Source organism: Mus caroli, chromosome 19 (assembly GCF_900094665.2).
Source record: "Mus caroli chromosome 19, CAROLI_EIJ_v1.1, whole genome shotgun sequence".
Classification (NCBI taxonomy): Eukaryota; Metazoa; Chordata; class Mammalia; order Rodentia; family Muridae; genus Mus; species Mus caroli.
Genome location: NC_034588.1, coordinates 42,297,980 through 42,321,708, shown reverse-complemented (window position 1 = coordinate 42,321,708; position 23,729 = coordinate 42,297,980). Strand labels below are relative to the sequence as shown.

Here is a 23,729-nt window from a genome sequence, read left to right as displayed (position 1 = left end):
GTTATGGTGGTTATGGTGGGTGGTTATGGTGGTTATGGTGGTTATGGTGGTTATGGTGGTTATGGTGGTTATGGTGGGTGGTTATGGTGGTTATGGTAGGTGGTTATGGTGGTTATGGTGGTTGGTTATGGTGGTTATGGTGGGTGGTTATGGTGGGTGGTTATAGTGGGTGGTTATGGTGGGTGGTTATATGATTACGGTGGTGAATGCTGCTGAGGTACTGGCAAGGAGGTCTATATAGCAAGTTCCTGGCCCGTCAGAGCTACACAGTGAGACCTGCCTCAAACCAAAACAAGAACAACAAAATTAACCAAAACAACAACAGACAAGTCCAACTAAGATCTCCTTAACCTCCTTTTTTACAAGGTGTTTTTGGACTCGCATGACTCAATTTTTCTCTTTAAAAGATTTACTGATTTTTTTTGCCGGGTGGTGGTGGCACACACCTTTACTCCCAGCACTTGGGAGGCAGAGGCAGGTGAATTTCTGAGTTCGAGGCTAGCCTGGTCTACAGCAGAGTGAGTTCCAAGACAGTCAGGGCTATATAGAAAAACTCTGTCTTGAAAAGAAAAAAAGATTACTGATTTTTAAAAAAAAAGTTGATTCATGCTTACAGTAAACAAAACAAAACAACTCAAGTAATACAGAAAAGTCTAAAAGCTAAATTCAAAATAACCACAGTTAGCATTATTCTCAAAGACCCTCTTTTGCATATATGACTCAGTGGGTAAAGGTGCCTGTCTCCAAGCATAGGGGATGATGGGTTCCATCTCTGAGATCTACATGGTAGAAGGAGAGAACCGACTCCTACAAAATTGTTCTGTGACCTTCACACATGTATGGGCCACTCACACCACCACCACCAAACGAATAAATAAATAGTTCATGTAATGCATGCTAAATTTATTAGTGTCTTATGTTCATTTGAGCCTGTTCATGGATGCATATGACAAGATTTGTGTGTAGAGGTCAGAGGACAATCTTTTGGGTCAAGTATTTCCTTGTTTCATGCAGGTCTCTGAGATCCAGTTCAGGTTATCAGGATTGGAGGTAGGTGGTAGGCAACTTTATCCACTGAGCCATTACATTAGCCGGTATTGTTTTTTTTTTTTAATATTTATTTATTGATTATATGTAAGTACACTGTAGCTGTCTTCAGACACTCCAGAAGAGGGCGTCAGATCTCGTTACGGATGGTTGTGAGCCACCATGTGGTTGCTGGGATTTGAACTCCAGACCTTCGGAAGAGCAGTCCGGTGCTCTTACCCACTGAGCCATCTCACCAGCCCCCATCAGCCGGTATTGTTACTAAGTTTAAGGAAGAAAATGAAGTGGAAACATAATGAGAGCTTTAGGCAAGAACATACTAGTTCCTATAGGTTCCTTAAAGTGTTGCACAAAGATTATGAAAAGCATTAGGAAAGAGAGAGAGGGAAGGAAGGAGGGAGAGAGAAAAATTAAAAGCAACTAGAGGAAAAATGAGAAGTGGAAGATAGTGGGGGGAGGGGAGGATGTGTACTTCCAAGGAACCGGCCTTAGGTAGCCCTGCACAATACAGAAAACCATTTTAACTAACTGAGAGGTCAGAGGCAGCGTCCATAGACCACAAGCAGCTTTTATTTGGATACGAGAATTGCTTCATGGCCACAAGTACACTACAATATTGGTGTGTCTCTTCTCACTGAAGGAGATTTGAGAGGACCCTGGCTTTAATGCTTTATCCCTGTTCTGTTGTGTGCATGGGTAAGGCGCTCACTGGAATACAAAGCCTTGAGAACAGATTTGTGGATTTGCTACTTTGTGTATGCTTAGAAACGACTCATTCCCCAGTGTCTTCCTTATGTAGTCATTGAGAGGGCTATGGCTGGGCGTTGATGGCACAAATGCTTAATCCCAGCACTCAGGAGGCAGAGGCAGGCAGGTCTCTAAGTTCAAGACCAGACAGAAGCACTTTATTCACCCACCTACCTCACCTGTCCTAAAGCACCAATTCCTACCTAAGCAGTTCATTTGTTTTTTATATGGTATTTTGGTTAATTAGTTAATTAAGGGCTTTGGATAGAGCACAGTAACAGACTACCTGCTTATCATGTGTGAGGGAGGCACTGGGTTCAATCCCCAGGATTAAAACAAAACACTGCCGGGCGTGGTGGCGCACGCCTTTAATCCCAGCACTCGGGAGGCAGAGGCAGGCGGATTTCTGAGTTCGAGGCCAGCCTGGTCTNTCTGAGTTCGAGGCCAGCCTGGTCTACAGAGTGAGTTCCAGGACAGCCAGGGCTACACAGAGAAATCCTGTCTTGAAAAACCAAAAAAAAAAAAAAAAAAAAAACCCAAAAAAACCCCAAAACACTTATTTACTGACTGGGTAACCCAGGTTGGATTCAAACTCTCCAACTCTCCTGCCTCCACCTCAAGGGTACTGTGATTATCGGTATGTAGTAGCACACCTGGCTGGCGGCTTGATTTATGTGTCTGTGTGCACATGTTCCTGTACATGTGTGTGTGTACACAGGTGTGTGTGTGTACACAGGTGTGTGTGTGTACCGAGGCCAGAGGTCGATGTCAGATGCCTTCCTCATTTGGTCTCTACTTTACTTCTGAGACATGATCTTCACTGAATCTAAAGCTTGCAAATTTGGCTGGTCATTAAGCCCTAGTTATCCTCGTCTCTACCTTTGTAGTGCTGGGATTATAGGGGTGAGGATCAACTCAGGTCTACACTTCAGTGACAGGGCTGTCCCCTCAGCCTCTGCAATCTGATATTTTTATGTGATAGTTTTGTTTGTACCTCAATGAAAGCAATATGGTATAATGGGTAAGATGTGTTCATTTAATTGTGTATTTTAATCCTGTCATTTTACTGGGCTAGTTATATAAATTTTTTTTTTTTTTTGCCTCTAGGTCTTTTACTAAACAGTAGGTACAATCAACACGGATGAACTATTCTGTGAATTACAAGTTAAAATTATGTCAATTTAAATAGGGTTCTGAAACCACGCATTATATCCATCCTTGTCTTCTTGTCTGAGTGGTTCACAGCCCACAAATGCATAATTGCTGACCTAACGATACCATCACTTCAATTTACAATGCCTCTACTTTCACAGACTTCTAACAGTCAGTATCATACGTGAGCCAGCTCATAGTGACCTCTAAAGTGACAAGCTAGATTCTTTGGTTGTATGAAGATAGGCCTTTTGCCATTTCATTTACATACCAACCATTATTATACCCAAATACTCTTCTAAACCATGGCCTCGAATTTGGAAATTGTTTTCTGCACGAAGCCTTTGTTGTGTTTTCTAAGGGGATGTGTGCACGTGTGTTTTTGTAACAGGATTTGACCTGTAACTATCACTGAGAATTTTCTTAGAGGAGTTCAAAGCATTTTGCAGGGATCATGTCATTTACCCTTCCAAAGTAAAGCATGCATTGATCTCCTCTACAGACCCAGAACACTAAAGGGCCAAGGTAGGTGGGGTTTTTGTTGTTGTTTTGTTAAGATCAAAAAGTAATTCTAGGGCAATTCCAGATTCCAGTCTGACCTTGTTACATGATGCTTTTGCAACCCTTCTGTGCTAGGTTTCCAGTGGTTTTCAGAACCAACGTCTTACTCGTTCCTGGTCCTTAAAAATGTTAAAAGGTATAGATACAAAAGAAAAATCCTCAATCATTTTTATATGGATTTTTGGGTTGTTTTCAAGACAGTCTGACTACAGACAGACCAGGCTGGCCTTTAAATTGTGATGATTTCATTGCCTCCTAAAGTGCTGGGATTCCAGGTGTGTCCCACCACACCTTGGTTCTTATAGAGAGTCAAGAAAAGGAAACTCATTTTGCCTTTTTCCCCCCTTTTGGAGACAGGGTCTCAGTATGTAGCCCTGGCTGGCCCCTGAGCTCACGGAGATCTGCCTGCCTCTGGCTCCTCAGCTCTGGGACTATTAGCATGTTCTACCACGCCTGGCTCTCCTAAGTCTTACTTCCTAAGTGCTGTCAAATAGAGAAATAACATGGAATACAAAGATTTCTAGCAATTATACGAAATATACTGAATTCAGTTCAGTATGTCCAGACTACTAATAATTAATATGTAGTTTAGAATTATGTAAGACAACTCACATTCTTTTTCCTGTCTAGCTCTTCAAAATCAGCTGTGGGTCTCACTTATGCTTACAGCACACTCAGACCTGGAGACCCTGCCTTTCACACACACAGAAGCCACCTGTGATTAAAATAGCCTCACAGACCCAGTGGGACAGCATCGGTCTGTACTTCTGAAGCTTAGATTGGTTCAGGTGGATCCAGTGGGTGATATGGGAAACAGATCCCTAGTAATCTTGCAGATTCAGCTCAGCCTATGTAACGGCTACTAAAAACCCCTGCTTGGCCACGTGCTGCTGCTTCGTTTAGGAGCTGTGGGCTCAGGATCTAGGTTTTACCTCCCTCATTACTGTCGAATCATACTGGGACACCTACAGGACCTTGGTTGACATCCTTCGTGAGACCACGGGCAATGGAACTTTCTAACGTCTGGCTTGCAGTTTTTTAAGAATCTGGTATGTGTGGCTTGTGGAAAGAAGGCATCACCTGGGGAAGAGGAAGCCTCAGGGGACCAAAAGGCCTCGAGAGCAGAGGCTCAACCTTGATAGTTCCTGAAGCCACAGGCTCCTCTTGTGACCTAGGTGGGAGTTTTCTGTGAACCTTTCAACAATCTTTCTGTCTCTGTCTTTTTAATTTGTACAGTCTCTTGCTCTGTAGGCCAGGCCGGCCTTGAACTCATGGCCATCCTCCTGCCTTAGCCTCCTGCCGGGATCATAGACGAGAGCCATCAAGCTCGCTTCTCCATCCTGTCTTGAAGACACACGCTTCAACTAGATGTTCCCGGTGCTCCAGAAGATGGGGATGTCAATGCCCAGGTTGGGGTTCGCACCCCGAAATACAGGCGTGAGGGGCGGGTCTCGGCTTGGGCCCGCGCCGCCCCATGTGACCCGGTCCGACGTGGTGTCGCCTCCTCTCGAGGAGGCGGTGGCGTCTTCGGCTGCGCGTCGAGCCGGCCCCGCGGCCGCTCATGAGCAGCCAGGGCCGCTCGGGTCCCCCCGGGAACCGCGGGCCCAGGGAAGGCGAGGGCGGGGAGGCGAGGAAACTGCAGGAGGCGAGGGTCGCGCGGGGAAAGCAAGGGAAAGGGAAAGGGAAGGGGAAAGCGGGCACCGGGCACGGCGGAAGAGGAAGCGAGGCGGAAGGGAAACCCGGCCTGCAGCGGGAGAGGAAGGCAGCGGGGCCGGCGGCTGAGGCAGACCGGGGACAGGAAGGCGAGGGAGGCGAGGAGGAAAGGCCGAGAAGCTCCGGGAAGCGGGATGAGGGCAGCGCAGAGCCGGGGAAGGAGGAGCGGAGGGTCGGGGCCGGGCGGCGGAAGGACGACAGCCTGGAGAGAGGACAGGAGCAGGGACGTCAGGCGTGCGGCGGCATCCCGGGAACCCGGACGGCCATGGCGGCGGCCGCGGAGGACGCGGCGGAGGATGCCGCAGCGGCGGCCGTGGAGCCGGCCACCCGTCCCGCCGCGGGGCCCGCGCTCTGGCGCCTGCCCGAGGAGCTGCTGCTGCTCATCTGCTCCTACCTCGACACGCGGGCCCTCGGCCGCCTGGCCCAAGTCTGCCGCTGGCTGCGGCGCTTCACCAGCTGCGACCTGCTCTGGCGCCCGATAGCCCGGGCCTCGCTCAACACCGGCTTCACGCGGCTCGGCACCGACCTGTAAGCGCCCGCTCGCCCGCCCGCTCCCCGCCCCGGGCCGGCCAGCGTCCTGGGAAAGGGCGGGGCGCCGAGGCCTGGTCGGCTCGGGGCCGTGTGGCACCCGGAATACCGAAGCCCAGACTTGTTCCCCACCCCACCCCCCACCCAGCACCCCTCCCCTCCCCCAGCACCCTCGAGGAATACTGGTGTCACCCCTCTTCAAGATTCCCCAACCCGAGGAAACTTCCGGAGAGCATGCCTCAGTCGGCACCCTCCCCTGTGGGCGGCTACTCACAGTTAGCCATCCTAAAATGAGTTTTCCCAAAGGTTTGGCTCCCTGGGTTCCTTGCCCTGTGTCCTGTGCGACAGACAGGCCCTGAAGGGTGACTCTTGCTGGTTCTAGGGCCCAGGCCCAGGTCTTCCAACGTGGTTTTTGTGGCCTTTCGTCCTGCCCACCCTCTCAAAGGTTGTTAGGTTTCAGGGCTCAGATCAAATTAAATGTGCAGAAAAGGACTCAGAATCTTAAAAAAAACAAAAACAAACAAAAACCCTTTCAGTTCCATTGTCAACCTATTTTAGGACTTGATTCAGGCGGAAGGACCCACAAAAGATGTCTGTGTGAGGCATCAAGTTGGATTTGGGGTAGGCGGTATCCAAGATAGGCAGTTTGACCTAGTAATATCTGAGACCCGTGGATGCAAACCATTCCTAAAACACGCAGGCTGTTAAACAGGAAGGGGAGAACGTGTATGAACAGTCACAGAACTGGTCAGGATAAATGCTTTCAGACTGCACCATGCTCTTGCTTTGTTGTAACATATGCGAATAATAAAGTTTTAAAAAACCGTAAGAAATCATCATTTGATGCACTTCTATTTCCATTTTAAAAGTTTTTCAGTTGCACACCCCCTAACCCTACTACCCCCCCCCCACTTCCCCATCCTAACAGAATGAATGCTTAATGAATGATGTAATAGATTTGGAGGTATGTCATACGCCATGACATAATTTGTCTTGAATTAGCTCCTTAGAATAAAAATTTCAAGGTAGCCACTATTGGATCAAAGGTTTTGATGGGCAGAGGTCACAGTATACCAGCAAAGAATGAGTGAGCTCGTTTGATGTGAGAATTAAACCACATCGTTAGTGGGTGAGTGATAGTAGCCAAAGCTCTGTTATTTTGTATCGCTCCTCGCTCCTTGCTAGCCAGGATAAATATTTTGCCATGTGTCTGTCTCACCTGTGAGACTGTTTCTTCCTACTCCTTGTCTCTGGGGTCTTGGTGTTTTTGTTATAAATTTGGAATTTTTCTGGGTCATAAATGTTTGACTCTCGTCTGTCATCTTTGATGATAGAGGTACATTTTCCAGTCAATTTTTAATTTTATTGTTATTAGAATTTTGTATTTCATTAGAATCTGCTCCTCCCCCCATTACCTGAGAAATTTATAATCTTTCCACAAGCCTGACAAATTTGATTGCCAACTAGTTTTTCTGTAACTTTTTTATTTTTTTTAAATGGCATTTAGTCAGTAGCACTTGTTTTGGTGTAAGGAGTGAAATTCTCTTATTATATTTTTCTCTAAATGGTTGCTCAGTTATTGCTACACCTTTGGCTAAGCAATTCTCCCCCCCCCCATTTTGTTTTAGAATGCTTACATTGCTATATGTTAAATACACACATACATTTGTATATTCACTTTATATCTGAACTCTCACATTTTTCTCCTGGCTTATCTTCACATTTCCATAATATTTTAAGCATGTTGCTCCTTGATAGAGTGTGATATCTGCTAGGGTTAGATTATACTTGCTGTGTTAAAATGTCAGCATCATTGTTCAGTTCGCAGTTCATGACCAAAACCACTCTATGCCTTTTTAAGGATTTTTGTGGCTTTCACTATAAAGCTCTAACATTACCATTTTTTATTTATTACTGATTTGTTCCTGTGTGCTCTATGTTTATTAGAAATGCACTTTTTCTGCATGCTTTCTAATGTGTCATCCTTTAGTAAGTTTTTAACTTGATTGTCTTGTTTAAAGTATTCTATTCTAATATAATTTGTTGATAATGATTCCTTTGCATTCTATGTGTATGTAGTCTTATCACCTGTAAATATGAGTGTTCCCCCCCTTTTTTTTATCTGAATAACTTTTTAACCCAAAGGGAAAAGAATCAGAATTATATGTTTGCCTCTCTAGTAGTCTGTAGTAAAGTTTACTTGTAAACATTTTATGTGCATTTCCTTCTCTTTCTGTTCTTAATGGCATATAGTCATTGTCTATAGTTCTAGGTTTCAGAAAACCTTTTTTTCTTTTAAACATATCATGTGCTCTGACAGAGTAACTCATTGAAGGAATATTGAACTATAATAGAAGTTGTCTAAAATGCCTGGAATTCAAGGCAACCAAAGCAAAGTTTGGCTTTCTGTTGCTCCTTACAGTAGAGAATGAAAGAGTCGATGTTTATTTTTGTTTTCCTTTCTGATATTCTAGAAGAGAGAAATCGAGACCGATAACATGAAAATGAATTTATAGTATAAAGTGCTTAGAGTCTGCCAAATGGTATCTGTTCTGCTTTCCCGTTATTAGATATGTGTGTCCTAGCATGAAGCATTGTCCTTCCAGAGGAGTTGCGCTGCCGTGGCAGTTGATTAAGAGCAAGGGTCACTGCTCTGTTTTCTGGGTTGAGGGGAGAAATTATGCCTGTTGTAGCAGGTGGAGAGCATTTACCAGTGTGGCCTGCCTTCTGGACAGCTGCAGAGACTTCATAAACCCCAAGAGAGGCAGTTGACATCCCTGAAGAGATAAGGCCATGTACCTTAGTCCGTTCAGAGCATCAGGGTACCTTCACCCTGAGTGCAGAACATAGCTGCCTGCATAAGATGGCTGTTCATGCTTTGGACTGACTGCAGAACAGACATTCAAGTAGTTAGCAGTACAAAACTTGGCTCTGAGTTTTATCTTCTAAAAGACTAGGAATACCACCATTCTGTCAAATGAGCTGTGACTGTGCTCAGTGCTAGAAGGCTTTCCATGAGGACTTTTCATTATTCAGTATCCCCTTTATTTTGCCTATGTCAGAAGTGGGCATGGTTTGATTTGGAAGTACTGCCTAATGACAGGAGGGACACATACACACAAACACACACATGACATCTTGAATGGTTTCACAAACATGACAGCAGAGCCTGTGGGCAGAGGGACTGCACTTACTGCTTTAAGGGCCTTCTGATTTTCAGAAACACTAACTGCCAAGGTTTACTGACCTTCCGGCCCAGGGCAAGCCCTGCTCAGGTTAGCTGTTCCTAACTGATGGTAGCTTTGTTGAGTAAGATGAGCTGCTTTGGTTCCTTCTGATTGGTTAATGGTTTATACTTGTGCTTGAAGGCATTTGAGCCACTTAGAAACCACAAACAAATAATTTGCTTCCCTTTAGGCCCCTTGCCCAAACAGTGAACACTAAGAAGTAGCCTAAGTGGGTTTTTCCTTCTCCACCGTCCCCCTCCNCCCCGCCCCCCCCCCCTTTTTGAGGAAACAAAAGGTAGTTTGAATCAGTCATCTGATTTCAAATTTGTTTTGTTTGAAAGCTTTATGAAGCCTGGGGGAATAGAAATATCTTGGTTATAATAATAAAAATCAAGGTAGTGTTTCATACAGCAGACTTGTGAGTTGCACAATGTGACGAGTACTAAGTCAGGGTGCACAGAGCAGTGGCCGTGCACTCTGTCCATCCGTGCCGCAGGCTGTGTGCATGAAGCACACTGATGAGGGCTGGGGACAGAGGTGCTGTCTGTAAACTCTGATACCGAAAATTAGAATAAAGAAAGGGGAAATCTGCATAGAAACCCGGTTAAGGAACACATTCAATTTCTGCCAAAGCTAGCTTGATCCCCTTCTTTGTGTTAGTGTTACATATTCTCAAGGGGGTGGCCTTTTAAATGTCCCGTGGACAGTTTTCCTGGGCGCTGTTTTACATTAGCCTGTGATAGATCTGCCTAGCATTAACAATAGGGGTTTCAGGAGTGGAGCTCCTGAGGTGTTTGCCCTGGCATGCAGGCTCATTCCTTTGGCGGTCCTGCAGCCTTGGGAGCTCTTTGAGGCTGGAGGATGTGGGTATCTATTTCAGTGATGATTAACATCCAGAGTGGTGAGATGGACGCAGATAAGCAGAGTGTGTTTGTTTGTTTTAAAATGGTCGCACCTAAGAGTGCTCCCCACCCCGGTGGGGGGAAACGCATGAACTTTCCTGAGTGGTGGGCATTGCTGATTGGTCTTTAAGACCTAAACGCTGGTTTTTAGAAAACAATTAGCAACTCAAAAGTAGCTTAGTAGGTTTTTTTTTATACTTTCTGCCTTACCTGGGAGGGACCGCCCTCTCCTTAGCCCCCCAAGGGACTGTTGTCTTAGTTGTTTTAGAAAGATCTTATTGTCTTGTCTTTTTAATATATATTTTTTATTTTTAATTATGGTGTGTGTGGGTCTGTGTATTTGAGTGTGGATGCTTGGGGAGGTCAGAGACATCGGCTCCCTGGTGCTGGATGAGGGTGCAGAGAGTGAACTCATCTACTGTAAAGAGCTGCATGCGCCCTTAACCACTGAGCCATCTCTACGGCCCTAGGCCTTTTTTTTTTTTTTTTTTTTACTTTTTAAAAAAATGGTTTCTGAGTTAATAAAAAGGAGGGTTCAGCTTACATGCTTACAGTAAATCCACCTGCAAAAGCAGGAAATGGTGTGGAGCAGGCTCTACTTTCAGAAGCACGCTGGAAGGAAGGAGGGCCTCCAAGGCTGCGTGGATGAAATAGTCCCTGCCTTCCCTAGTCACCTGGCCTTTGAACCACACGGGGGACTGCTCTAACGTTCAAGGCAGGATCACAGACTCCATAGTCTGTATGCGAATTCATTTGGAAACCTAGATCCTTCAGCAGAAGTAAAATTTGGGTTGAGCTTCTGAAAGCCAGGTGTGGTATAAGGTAATTGAGAAAGCATTCGGGTCTTCAAGTAATTATTATAGTGCACTTGACATAGAAAAGACTCTCCTTTGTGTGACAACTTACCCTTAACTCTGCGTTGACCTTGGCATTGGCTTTGTGTCTGGTCCTGACTCTTAACCATGGAACAGGAAGAAATTAAAGTTGACTTTTCTTGAGGCCAGATTTTGTAAATTTTGAAAATTAAGGTGAGAAGGAATAAAGAGGAAAAATGGATTATGGGGTTTAAAGAGAAAATAGATTACCCTCTCCCTATATACGGAAAGTGGTTTTTTTTTTTCTTTCAGAAAATGTCTCTGCTGTATCAGCCATCAGATGAGGCTGAGAAAGAGAAGGCTTGGCTCACCTTTGAGGCGGCCGTTCCTATTCTACAGCCTGGATGGGCTTTAGATGGAACCCCACAGAAGCAAGCTGACCGTCTTCTAGTTAAAGTGTGCACATGACTCTTGGCTTCTGGCAGCACTCATCTCAAACAGAAAGAGACGATCTGGAAAAAGAATTGAGCCCTTGTTAGAGGCTGGGCTGCCCTGACTCAGCCTTGGGCCAGTTTTTCACTTTTTTCAGCCTGGCCACATGGCCCTCCCTGGAAGAATGGGCCACCCAATGGGCTCTCTGCCTGCCCCTCGTTAGCCTACAATTAATTGCCTGCACATTCTTTCTCTCTCTTTTTCTTTTTCGGTATTTGACATGAGCTTAAATTGCCAAGAAAGGTGACAACTGTGAAATGAAGACAGGGCTTGGAGACACCTTAAAAAATACATGTAAAGGCCATTAAATGACAAGAGCAGACTGCCAGGCTCTTTCAAAACATTACCACGTCTGTTGACTTTCCATTCCTTGTTCACAGCACAAAATTGGAGGTCAAAGAATCATAGGAGTTAGAGATGGAAAAGACATTTGGGGTCAGCTAGTTCATCCCGCCACCTTCTCCTACCCCTTATTCCAAATCATCCCTTACATTATATTTTCTCCCTCCCCTCTTGTCCAGTTTTCACGGTCTTCACTCAGCTCCAGCCGTTACCTTTTGGGGAAGGATGTTGGAGGATCTGTCCAGTCTCTCCTTGGTGAAGAGCGATACTGCCTCTGCCCCCAGTTGACACTCATGAACTTCTTTGTTGGTGGTCTCAGCTGAATGCTTACTTCATGTTTCTCTGTTGCTTGGTAATGGGGCTTTTCCTGATAGTGTGTGGTGACACCAGGAAGAAGGAGTCACTGCTGAATTAAGTCCTGGATTTTTGCTGCTTATCTCTCTTGGCCTGAAGGGAATTAGATGTAATAATGGAAGTATATTGCATTGGAGTTTGATAAGAAATGCAACCTAGAAACTGGTGGATTTGCCAGGCACAGTGGCACATACCTTGAGGCAGGTGGATCTTTGTGAGTTCAAAGCCAGCCTGGTTTACATAGTGAGTTCCAGAACAGCCAGAGACCTTGTCTCAAAAAAAAAAAAAAAAAAAAAAAAAAAAAAAAAAAAAAAAGAAAAGAAAAGAAAAGAAAAGAGAAGAGATGGTTCTGTGGGTAAAGGCACTTGCCGCCAAGTCTGAGGAGCTGAGTTCAGTTCCTTCCCACGTGGTGGAAGAAGGAGAACCAGCTCCCACAAGCTGTTCTCTGGCCTCTGCATGCACTGCGGCACAGAGGCAGCCAACCTCATTCTCTTTATCTTCCTTCCCAAGTCCCTCCTTCCCCACATTAAATGTAATTAAAAAATTTTGTAGATTAAATAAACACATAAAAAAATACTAGACTCGTGAAGTAGTAGGACACTGTTTCCAGAAATACAAGTTAGGGAAGGCGGCGCTGCCTTTCTGAGGTGAAGCTTCAATCTTAAGGCAAACGGAGAACAGATGTATTGGAGATAGACATCTCTGACAGGGGACAGACACTGCTGCCTTTGTGGTATCTTTACTGGAACAGGTTTTACCATTTACTTATTTATCTGTGTATGCACGTGCGCGCGCGCGCGCGTGTGTGTGTGTGTGTGTGTGTGTGTGTGTGTGTGTGTGTGTGGGCGCACATGCCACGGTGTGGGTGGAGTTGCGAGGACAACCTATGGGGATTGGTTTTCTCCCTCTGCCGTGTTCTAAGTGTTCTAACGATTGAGCCCAGGGTGTCAGGCAAGTGTCCTTATTAGCTGAGCCACCTTGCCGGTCCTTCCTTTTGCTTTAAGGGATCAGAAAAAGAGAAGTCACGCTCATTGGCCCCATGGTTTGGAATGGGAAGATGGATTTTAGAGGCAGCTTTTGAGGGCGATCCCTAACTCCCCCTTCTCGTCCCAGCAGCTGTTGGGAGCAGTCCGAAGGGGGTATTATGTTTCTTCTGGTAACGCTGCCAAGAATGGGAGGAAATCCACAGCTTGTGGAGTTTGGGGGTGGGGATAGGTGGCAGCTGATGGGACAGGGAAATTAAATTGTTTTATAGTAAATACGTGGAGATACTTTTCCTGGAGAGCTATTTTACTGAAAGGAACAGTATATTTCCCCTGTTCACGAACTTAATGAGTTCCTTTCTTTAGAAAAAAAAAAGGAAATAGCTTTTAGTACTTTTTCTTTCTTGTAGTTCTAGCTTTGACCTCCCGTGTTTTTGGATTTCCTTTAGAAGGTCTCTACTGAAAAGATGCATCAAGATTGAGACGTGGTGGTCTGTGCTCAGGGCGGGGTCCCTGCAGCAGTGTGTTGTGGGGAGGGCCTTCCAGCCCTCCTTGTCCTGCCTGCAGTTTGACGTATCATAGCAGCCTAGGCTGAAGGTGGGAAAGCTGGCTGGTGGCTCATGGTCCAGTTCTCTTCGTCCCTTCGTCCAGGTAGTGGGGCCCTAGGGACTTTAAGGTCTGGCTACTTTGGGTGATTAATATGGAACACAGTTTTAAGATTAAAAACAATAAAAAGTAACCCTGGGAAGCAGTGGTGTAATTATTCCTCGCATTTCAGGTGGGGAGTCCAGGGAAAAGAAGGCCAGATCACAAAGTCAGCCTGTACCTAAGTCATGACTCAGAGGGGAGGCCTGTCTACAAACACGCACATACGTGTCCAGACAGTGGCTTCTTTTTTACTGTCATTTATTCTCAGAAAGTGCTAGATCAGCTTTTCTGAAAGTTGTATTGTGGGAGTCTCAGAAAGCTAATTCTGTCATCAAGTGACTGTCGGAAATGCTGTGTGCTGCATCCACTGTTGGGGATCACAGTGCCCATTGGTAAATTAAAGGCATCAGAAGTCCTATCAGAGAGAAACCTGTTTAACTTTGTTCTATCCTTCATTGTCCAGAATATTTTGAAGGTAAAATTTTTCTCATGCTTAATATGTTAACATTTTGCTGAGCACACATTGAACAAGTGCCTTACCAATTATGAATCAGTGACAGGAGAGAGAGATGTGAACATGGCCCAAATGCTAAGCTAGCTCAGATGAAGAGCAGAGGTTATGCCCAGTGCTTCTGAAACTACTTTGCACGGCTTGGACTTTTGGCATTGAATTTGGATACTTATGTATCGCTAGGAAGAGTTTTACATATTTTTTAAAGATTTATTTATTTTTTTTACCTATAAGGGTGTTATGTCTGCATGCATGTATGTATGTATGTATGTATGTATGCATGCATGCCTGGTCCCTGCTGAGTGCAGAAGAGGGTGTCAGATTCTTTGGAACTGGAGTTATACACAGTTGTGAGTCACTGTGGGTGCTGGGAACTAAACCTGTGTCCTCTGCAAAAACAAGAGGTCTTTGTTGTTTTGTTTGTTTGAGACAGGGTTTCTCTGTGTGGCCCTGGCTGTCCTGGAACTCCCTCTGTAGACCAGGCTGGCCTTGAACTCAGAGATCTGTCTGCCTCTGCCTCCTGAGAGCCATGCTTCTGAGATCTCTTTAAATTCAAAACAAAAACAAAACAAAAACAAAACAAAAACTAACTTCCTTCCTCCCTCCCTCCCTCCCTTCCTCCCTCCCTCCCTTCCTTCCTTTTTGTTTTGAGGTCTTGCTATGTCACTTTGGCTGGGGAGTAAGAGACAGGCAGATCCCCAGTTCAGTGCACTAACCTCATCAGTGAGCCCCAGGCCAGTGAGAGCTGAGAAGGCAAGATGGGCAAGATGTGGTGGCACCAAGTTTGGTTTTTTTTTTTTGTTGTTGTTGTTTTTGTTTTTTCTTCACAAGCTTTGTTTTATTTTATTTTTGAAGGTTTTATTTATTTTCTACTTATATGAGTACTGCAGCTGTCTTCCAACACACACCAGAAGTGTGCATCGGATTCCAAAGTCACCATGTGGTTCCTGGGAATTGAACTCAGGACCTCTGGAAGAACAGTCAATGCTGTTAACTGCTGATCCATCTCTTCAGACCTTCACAAGCTTTATTTTATTGAGCATGAAACATGAAGTAGAAATTCCAAATCATGTAAATATTGTCCAGATTTGGCCTTACAAATTCCTAAACTGCTGGCAGGGCAAGGCTTCTAGTGAGAGACTTCTAGTGAGTGGAGACCGGCAGGCACCAGGTTTTAATTTTAGCACTTGAGTGGGTAAGGAGGGGCAGGTGGATCCCTGAGTTCAAGGCCAGCCTGGTTTACTTTCCCAGCTTGGTAGGGTGCTAGTGGTAAATGTGACGAGTCTCTTGAAGAGAAGCAAACGTTGTCAGGGACAGAGGTAGACTGTTACTACGGGGCTAGCACTATAGGTAGGTGGGCTTCTTAAGTTGTTTCTACTTGTGATTGCTTTTTGCCTCATAAATTTTTATAAAGCCCAGGTATAAACGTATATAAAATAGGTATACAAATAAAAACTTGGAACACTTCTCTGTTGTATATCCCTTTCCCGTTTGTTGAAGGTGAAGTACACACTAGTGAGATGGGTTTGCAGAAGGACTTAGGGGGGTGGCTGACTATTTGGAGTTTCGGCAGGTAGGGTATCTCGGGGTTTCCCAGCCGGCCGAGGCTTTGGCACGTGTCACCACCTTAGGACCATTTTAGACATTATTGAAAATTCTACCATAATCTCAAGGTGAAATTCATTTCATGTTTGTTGTGTGTTTGTGTAGATGGATATACATGTGTGTGAGTGCATTTTTGTGATATATAGGTGAGTGTGTGGGTGTACTTTTGTGTAAGCACATGGAGGCCAGAACTACTACTACTACTGCTACTGCTACTACATCTCTGTCTCCGTCTCCTCCTCCTTCTTCCTCCTCCTCTTCCTCTTCTATTTCTTATTCTCTTTCTCCTTCTTCTCCCCTCTCCCTCCCTCCCTCCCTTCCTCCCTCCCTCCCTCCCTCCCTCCTTCCCTTCCTCCTCCTCTTCTTTTTGAGATAGGGTCTTTCTCTGAACTTGGATTTGAACTAGACTGGGTGTCCTTAAGCCCTTGAGATCACCTGTTTCTGCCAACCAGGACCAGGATTTTATGAGTTCTAGGAAGCCTGCACTGCTCTCAGCTAGCAAGGCAGACAGTTTCCTTGCTGGCCACTCCCTCCCCGTGCTGGCATTGTGGACACTCACCGCCACGCCTGGCTTTCCATGGGTCTGGAGTTCTAAGCTTAGATCCTCATGCTTGGGTGTTAAGAATTTTGCCAGCTGCCAGGCGGTGGTGGCGCACGCCTTTAATCCCAGCACTTGGGAGGCAGAGGCAGGCGGATTTCTAAGTACGAGGCCAGCCTGGTCTACAAAGTGAGTTCCAGGACAGCCAGGGCTATACAGAGAAACCCTGTCTTGAAAAAAACAAAAAACAAAAAAAAAACAAAACAAAACAAAAAAAAAAGAATTTTGCCAGCTAAGCCACCATCTCCCTAGCCCAATGTAATGATTCTTTTACAAAATGAAACTCAGGTTGGCAACTCAAACAGCAATTTTAAAGTCAAGCAGTCTAATACAATATAATCCAAAGATATACTATTTAATACCTACAAGCTGAGGCATGATGGTAGAAAAATATTTGGGGTTTGTTTTCCGTGATTAAACCACCATGTTTCTCTAAGAGCAGAAAATTTTGTATACACAGTAAAAATATGGTAATTCATAATGTAAAATGCTTTTCCGTTTGAGCCAAGATGTTTTGGGCAGCAATGGTCAGTATTGGTATTGTGCCATGAAGGTGTGTACGATGTAAAGTGTGCACGTTGTGTGTTCACAGCGAGGCTGCAGTGAAGTCACACGCTACAACATGGGTGATCTGTCAGAACTACTGATTCAGTATGCATTTGATTTTGAATTCGTTTTGTGAAACCTTTTACTGTTAAGAGATGTTCAATGACTCCCACAGTGATTACACATGGCGCTGTAGTATGGATATGGGGTTAAGTGTGAAAGCAGCCTCGTGCAGGCGCATAGTGTGGACCATGGGTGTGAGATGATAAAGTGGGTTGACATTAGGCATCCTTTGAGGGGAGGTGCAGGGCTTTCTCAGCTCTGTGCTGTCCCATGCATGGTCTTCACTCATGTTGATGTGTTCCCTGCCATTTTACTTCACCCTAGACTTTGGGGTAATTTAACATGCTTTTATAATATTTTAGTTTCTCATTGGGCAGCTTGCACTCTTAGGATAGTTAGGACTGGTGTGGGCTCAGGCAGTATGAGGAAGATCTGTGTTCTGGAGAGCGGGGAAATCAAGGAAGAGACATGTGCTAAGGGAAACCCATGCCCCAAACTTCCATTTACACAGTTTGTGCCCTTTCACTGGCTCAGTGCCTATTGGGGGTCCTTCTTCTATACCTGTCTGTTCTTCCCAAGTTCCAAAGCATCAGACTTGCCTGTTGCTTGAGTAGGCAGTGTTGTTTATCAAGGGGAATGTTGCTTCAACACTGGAGATTCCATAGACTTACACACACACACACACACACACACACACACACACACACACATACACACACACATACACACACACACATGCAAATGTGCACATGTACACAAACACACAAAGAGACATACATACATGCACATGTATACATGCACGTGTAAACGCACACAGGGACACACATGTGCAGATATACACACATGCACACACACACATGCACCCCACATGGACACACACAGAGAGAGCCATTATTTTTTAGAGCAGGTTTCTTTATTTGTTTTTGGGTTTTGGTGTGAGATTGGAGAGGGAAGTGAAGGATCGGTCTAGGAATGTCCTAGATTATTTCTGTCCTCTTGGACTCACTTGCCAAGATATTAAGAGGGCAGGTAGCTTACAGTGGGTGCATGCTGTATTGTTTTGTTTAAAATAGTCCGTGCACCCAGGAATGCAGTCAAACTCTGATGGTGACTAAGTGCCTGAAAGCTGAGATGGAGGAGTGAGTGAAGAAATTAGCCTGAGGCGAGGGAAGGAGGCTGGGAAAATGGCAGTTCAGCCAGGCCCATGGGCCAAGTTAGAGATTTTTCCTTGCATTAACAGCCACAGGGAGATTTATTTACAGGGCACTAATCATGTTCTTTGAGGGAGCACCCTGACTTTATATCAGTAACTGGGAGAAATGGTTAGCCAGAGGCCGGGTGAGAGCCAGGCCTTTGTTGATTTCTAAGGCACACCAGCCTCTGCCCTCTCAAGTACTTTTCTGCTTGGTTCTACCCTCTCTTTGAATGGATAACAGGTCTCAGAGAGAGCAGATTATTGGGGTGTGGGGAGCCTCATTTTTCATGTACGGAAGCCAATACTAATTAAGATACAGTTTAGCAACCAGCGGCTGGTGAAGGGGGCGAAAGTTAAGTCGCCTTTAACAAAGTGGTGCTTTTCCGAGCCCGAGCCACGTGGAATGCCCTTGTAAAAGCTGGAGGTGAGGTGAAGGACCACAGCGTTCACCTCAAGAGAAGATGGCCGTATAGTTGCAGTCTTTAAAGGCCAACTTTGAAAGTTTCTTGGTGCAGAGAGTCCTCGGGGGAGTGTCATGCTCCTCACTAAAGTGTCACCAAGTCGCTGTTAAGCGACCAGGCAGAGGGACAAGCATCTTTATGCTAGTGAGGAACTGTGTTGATTCATCAGCAGCAGCTTACCTGTGCCTGTTAATCTAGACCTAGCTTAGGAGAGGGGTAACTGCGAACTCCCGTCTCTGGCGTGGGGAGGGGCGTCTGCGGGGAAGTGTTGGCAGAATGGTGTGTGCCTTTTCAGTTCTGGGTCAGCTCCTTTCCTGTCCTCAGGCCTCTCTCCCTACCGTGGACCACATGTGCCCGATAGGAGAGTTCAGTAAAATAGTTTAGTGTTAACATATCCGCGCCCATCCTGATAGCCTTCAGCCTACAAGATAAATTGTTTGATAATAGAGGAGGCATTGATTAGAAGAAAATAAGTAATTACTAGTTTAGATTTAGTGGTGACATCACTAATACTATTAGCTAGTAGATATATTTGTGTTTATAAGAAAATAATGTCTCTGTGGTGATTTATAAATTATATCACTTTATAAATTATGTTTGCTTTATGTGTCATCTTTGGAATATCACGTGTGTGAATTATATTTAGTATTTTGTTTTGTTATTAAATTGTACGTGTATGATTCGTGTGAACACTGAGGCAGTTAGATAAGATCAGGGAACAACTTTGGGAGTTGGTGCTTTCCTTCATTGTGGGTTCTGGGGATCAAATTCGGGGCATTGGGCTTGTGTGGCAAGCGCTTTTCCTCAAGCCATCTCTGGCCCTGTGTGAGATATTATTCTTATTTCATAGGTGTAGGAATAGATGGAAAGTGACCTGCAGTTACCTGGTACACACTGGAGGCATTTCCTGTTCTCTGTCTGCTTTCTGTGCTTCTCTGAGCCGTTCACCTCATGTATAGTAAAGAAACGTGCTTGTGTCCTAAAGGACCATTAATATCCATCTTTCTGACCTGTTATCTATAGAAACGGAATTTTATATAGTATTCTTACTTAGTCTTAAGTTATTGTTCAGTGTCCCACAGTTGTCTCTGTGTTTTGATCCCTCACATTTGTCGTTTCTAGAGGTCGCACATGGTCGATTCCAAAGCGTTTGTGCGCCGCACTCCCACAGGCAAGCATTCAGGCTGCGTCCGGCCCACGCACAGTCAAACGTCTCTCACATTTGAGTTACCTGTTTGTGATACAGTGCTCGCAGTGGAAACTGGAGATCAGAAAGACAGTGCCAGCAATGTGTAACCAAACCCATATGCTTATGAAGTCAAAATCTTGTCAGGTTTTCCTACTTTATAGCGGGGAGGCAGTGTTTAATACTTGTTTTAAGGTACATTTCTGTATGCGAGCGTTCAGCAATGTTTTTCTCAGTGTTTCATTGAGTGAACCCCACGTGACTGTTCTCGGGCTCTTGGACATGGATGGCTGGATATGAGAGACAGAGTGTTGTTTTGATAGATTTTTATCAGTTCCCTAAAGGTTTTAAGAGATGAAACTGTGTTTGCAATGTTAGCTTCTCTGTTACTTACCTTTCAGTCTCTTGTTCCCACCTCTGTTAGCATTTAAAAGTTAGTAGAATCAAACTTACACACTTTATAATCCGTATGTTTGTTTCGACTTTTAGTTGGAATGTGTGTGTGTGTGTGTGTTTCATTTTCTTCTACCTAAACTGTCTTAAATTGACTTTTTTTTTTTTTTAATGAGACAAAATCTTAGGTGAGGGTGAATTGGAACTCAGTATGTGACTCAGGCTGGTTTGGGGCTCACAATAAATTCTCCTGCCTTAGCCTTTTGAGTGTTACAGTCATAGGCTTGTGCTATCATGTCCAAATAAGCTTCCCCCCCTCCTTTTTTTTTTAATTTCTCCTACTGTATATGAGATGGCCATCTAAATCAGTTTATTTCTTTCGCTTTATTGGTAATGTTCAGTTTTGTCAACACCATCAATTATTTTTTATTAATATATGCTAAGGACTGAATCCAGAGCCTAACAAATGCACATGCATTCTACTGCTGAGCTGCCCTCTCTGCTCCACACCATACTGCCTCCAAGCTTCTATAATTTATGGGACATTTTCCCCTTACTAAATATTACATTGAAATTTTTTCATCTATGATTTATTTTGTCATTGAACCTTAGGCGTTTGGGTCGTAAGGAGGCTTTGTCTCCACAGTGAGTCTTCTAGAGCACAGCTTAGAGACTGTGTCCTAAGACTGTTTCATGAGCACATGGTTTCGACACTACACATGAATGAATTCAATTCCCTAGCTCTGATGTGCCATAGCCGGTGCCGACTGAATCTATTAACATGCGATTTATTTATTTAGCATTCAAAGTTGTTTGTGAATTTGTTTTGTATAAATTTATACTGGGACGAATGTTCTTTAATCTTTTAAACATTTTACTATGCTTTTATTTTATTTCTCTGCCAGTCTTAATGGCATAAAAGTAAAAATGCTACCCTCTCTAACAGTTCTGCTTCACAAACGTTAAGTTTCTGTGCACAACTTTTCTAAGTGTGCAAATAAAATGATACATTTTTTTCAAAAAATATACTACATTATAGAAGAATTCGGAAATATATAAAAGCACAAATGCCTCATACTTAAATAAGATACTACAATTACAATTAAAATTAGAGGAGCTTCGTAAAGGGCAAACAGAAGAAGAAATCTTGATTAGAATTAGAATGCCCCCCCCCTACAGAGTTTTTCTGTGTAGTCCTGGCTGTCCTGGGACTCACTCTGTAAACCAGGCTGGCCTTGAACTCAGAGATCCACCTGCCTCTGCCTCCCAGGTGCTGGGATTAAAGGCGAATGCTACTACAGCTCTGTGAGGGTTGCTCTTTTTTTGTTTTTGTTTTAAAGATTTATTTATTTATTTTATGTATACGAGTACACTGTAGCTGTACAGATAATTGTGAGCCTTTATGCGGTTGTTGGGAATTGAATTTTAGGACCTCTGCTCGCTCTGGTCAATCCCCGCTTGCTCTGGTTAGCCCCACTGGATTACTCATTTTTATATTGTTAATTTTCTGTGATATGTATCTGTATCTTTAAAGTTCAGTCCTTTACATTCACTACTTTACAAATCAAAAGGATTATTCTGGGCTGGTGAGAAGGCTCAGCAGGTAAGAACATTGACTGCTCTTCCAAAGGCCCTGACTTCAAATCCCAGCAACCACATGGTGGCTCACAACCATCCGTAATGAGATCTGACGCCCTCTTCTGGTGCATCTGAAGACAGCTACAATGTACTTATAATAATAATAATAATAATAACAATAAATCTAAAAAAAAGAATTATTTTGTACAAATAAATGGTTTAGATAACTTTCTACCCAAGCCATCTTTTTCAACGTGTGTTCATTAGACTCTTGAAAGTGACTTTTGCTTGCTGGTTTTTAGTGTTGGTGTAAATGAAGGTGTAAGTAGAGACAAAGAGAAATGTATGTATGTCTCTCTCTTGTCAGTGAATTTCTAGGTAGGCACAGTAGGCATCACTGCGTGTCCCAAGCAGTAAACCTTGTAGAGTTATGTCTGTGAAGCCATGGAGACACAGATACACAGGCACCTAAAATGGAAATTTCAGATTCTTGCCCATGATTTCAAAACTCTGTCTAAAGATGTACTCTCAAAAGGCCTTTGAACTTTTCGCTGTCTCTGCATCCCAAACTCTGCCATTTTCTGGCTGCCGTGGCCCCTGCCTCTTTCTTCCAGGTAGCCAGTGCTCAGTCAACATTTTTGTAATGAAAAGTTTAAAACATATAGAAGAGAATTATACAATGAATGCTCACATATTCATTGTCTAGATCTCATAATTATTTGGCCATATTTGTTTCCTCGTGCATTTTAGTACTAATACACGCCATACTAGAGCACACATGCAAACCCTTGATTATATCAGTTTATGTGTTTTCTTAAAAATTATGCACAGTGGCTTTGAATTATGATTTTGAGTAAAGTGCTCAAATTTAAACTTGATCATTTGAAATTTGTTGATGGCAAGTTTTATTGTTTTCTAAAAGAAAAAAAATAGCACATTTAATGTGTGTGTGTATCACATGGTGGAGAACAGAGACAAATTGTGAGAGTCAGTTCTCTCCTTGTACCATGTGTGCCCTGGGGATAGAACTCAGGTCCAGGGTTGGTGGCGAGAGCCTCTCTCTGAGTCTTCTGGATGGCCCCCGCTCTTGTCTTCCTGAGACAGTGTCTCTGTGTATCTCAGGCTGGTCTGCTGTGTGGATGAGGTGCCCTTGAACTCATGATCTCCTTCTTCAGCTTCCTGAGGCCTGTAGCACCACATCTGGGCCAGTTTTTGCCTGTTTGGTAGATATGCCCAAAGCCCTTCAGGATCCAGATGCAGGACATAAAACCTCGGGAGGTTCCATGTGCTCCTTTCCAGACAGTCTGCAGCTCTGCTTTGTTGGTCATTTGTCATTATGAGGGGTTTCCCCCCATGTTTGGTTAATTGGCCCTTTTCACACATTCATGTGAATGAAAGACAGCATGTGTAATGCTGCCTTCATTCTATATCTATATCTATATCTATATCTATATATATGTATATATATATATTTTAAGTTGTGGCAGGCAGAGAGATGGTTCTGCTGTTAAGAGCATTTGCGGAGGACCTGGGTTTGGTTCCCAGCAACCATATGGTGGCTTACAAGTGTCTAGAACCCCAGGTCCAGGGGATCTCATGTCCTCTTCTGGCCTTTTCAGGCACCAGATATATACATGGTACATATACATGAATGTAGGCAGAAGCTCTCAGACCCATAACAATATAAAATAACCCCTGCTGGGCCTTCTGCTAATGGCTGCGCCGTTGTTCTTTCCCCATCAAATAGGAAACTTCCTTACTGGTCTTTTAAAATATAAGGATGCACAGTCTGAGCGTGGTGGTGCCTGCTTGCAATCCCAGCACTTGGGAGGCTGAGGCAGGATGGACCAGGGCCAGCCTAGGCACAGGAAGAGAAATGCAGTCTGAGTCCAAGTCCTTTGATGTGTGTGTGTGTGTGTGTATGTACATGTATACACACACACATATATATAAATTTATATGAAATTTCAATATATTCATACATGTAATATTTTCTCCCAGACTCTGGCTTGTTATGTTCATTTTGTGGGATAATTCTTAATTTTTATAAGGTCTAATTCATTAGCTTTTTTCTTTTTTTTT

The 23,729-nt window shown here is 44.1% G+C and overlaps 1 protein-coding gene across 2 annotated transcripts in view; it reads left to right on the top strand.

Moving 5' to 3' along the window:
* Positions 1-5,012: 5,012 nt before the first annotated feature.
* Fbxw4 (F-box and WD repeat domain containing 4) overlaps positions 5,013-23,729 on the top strand; it is an 82,865-nt gene continuing 64,148 nt past the window's right edge. For both annotated transcript variants that reach the window (XM_021151882.2, XM_021151884.2), the window contains exon 1: positions 5,013-5,748. In XM_021151882.2, the coding sequence (XP_021007541.1) occupies positions 5,069-5,748 (680 nt within the window). In that variant the 5' untranslated portion in view covers positions 5,013-5,068. The remainder of the gene's footprint in view (positions 5,749-23,729) is intronic.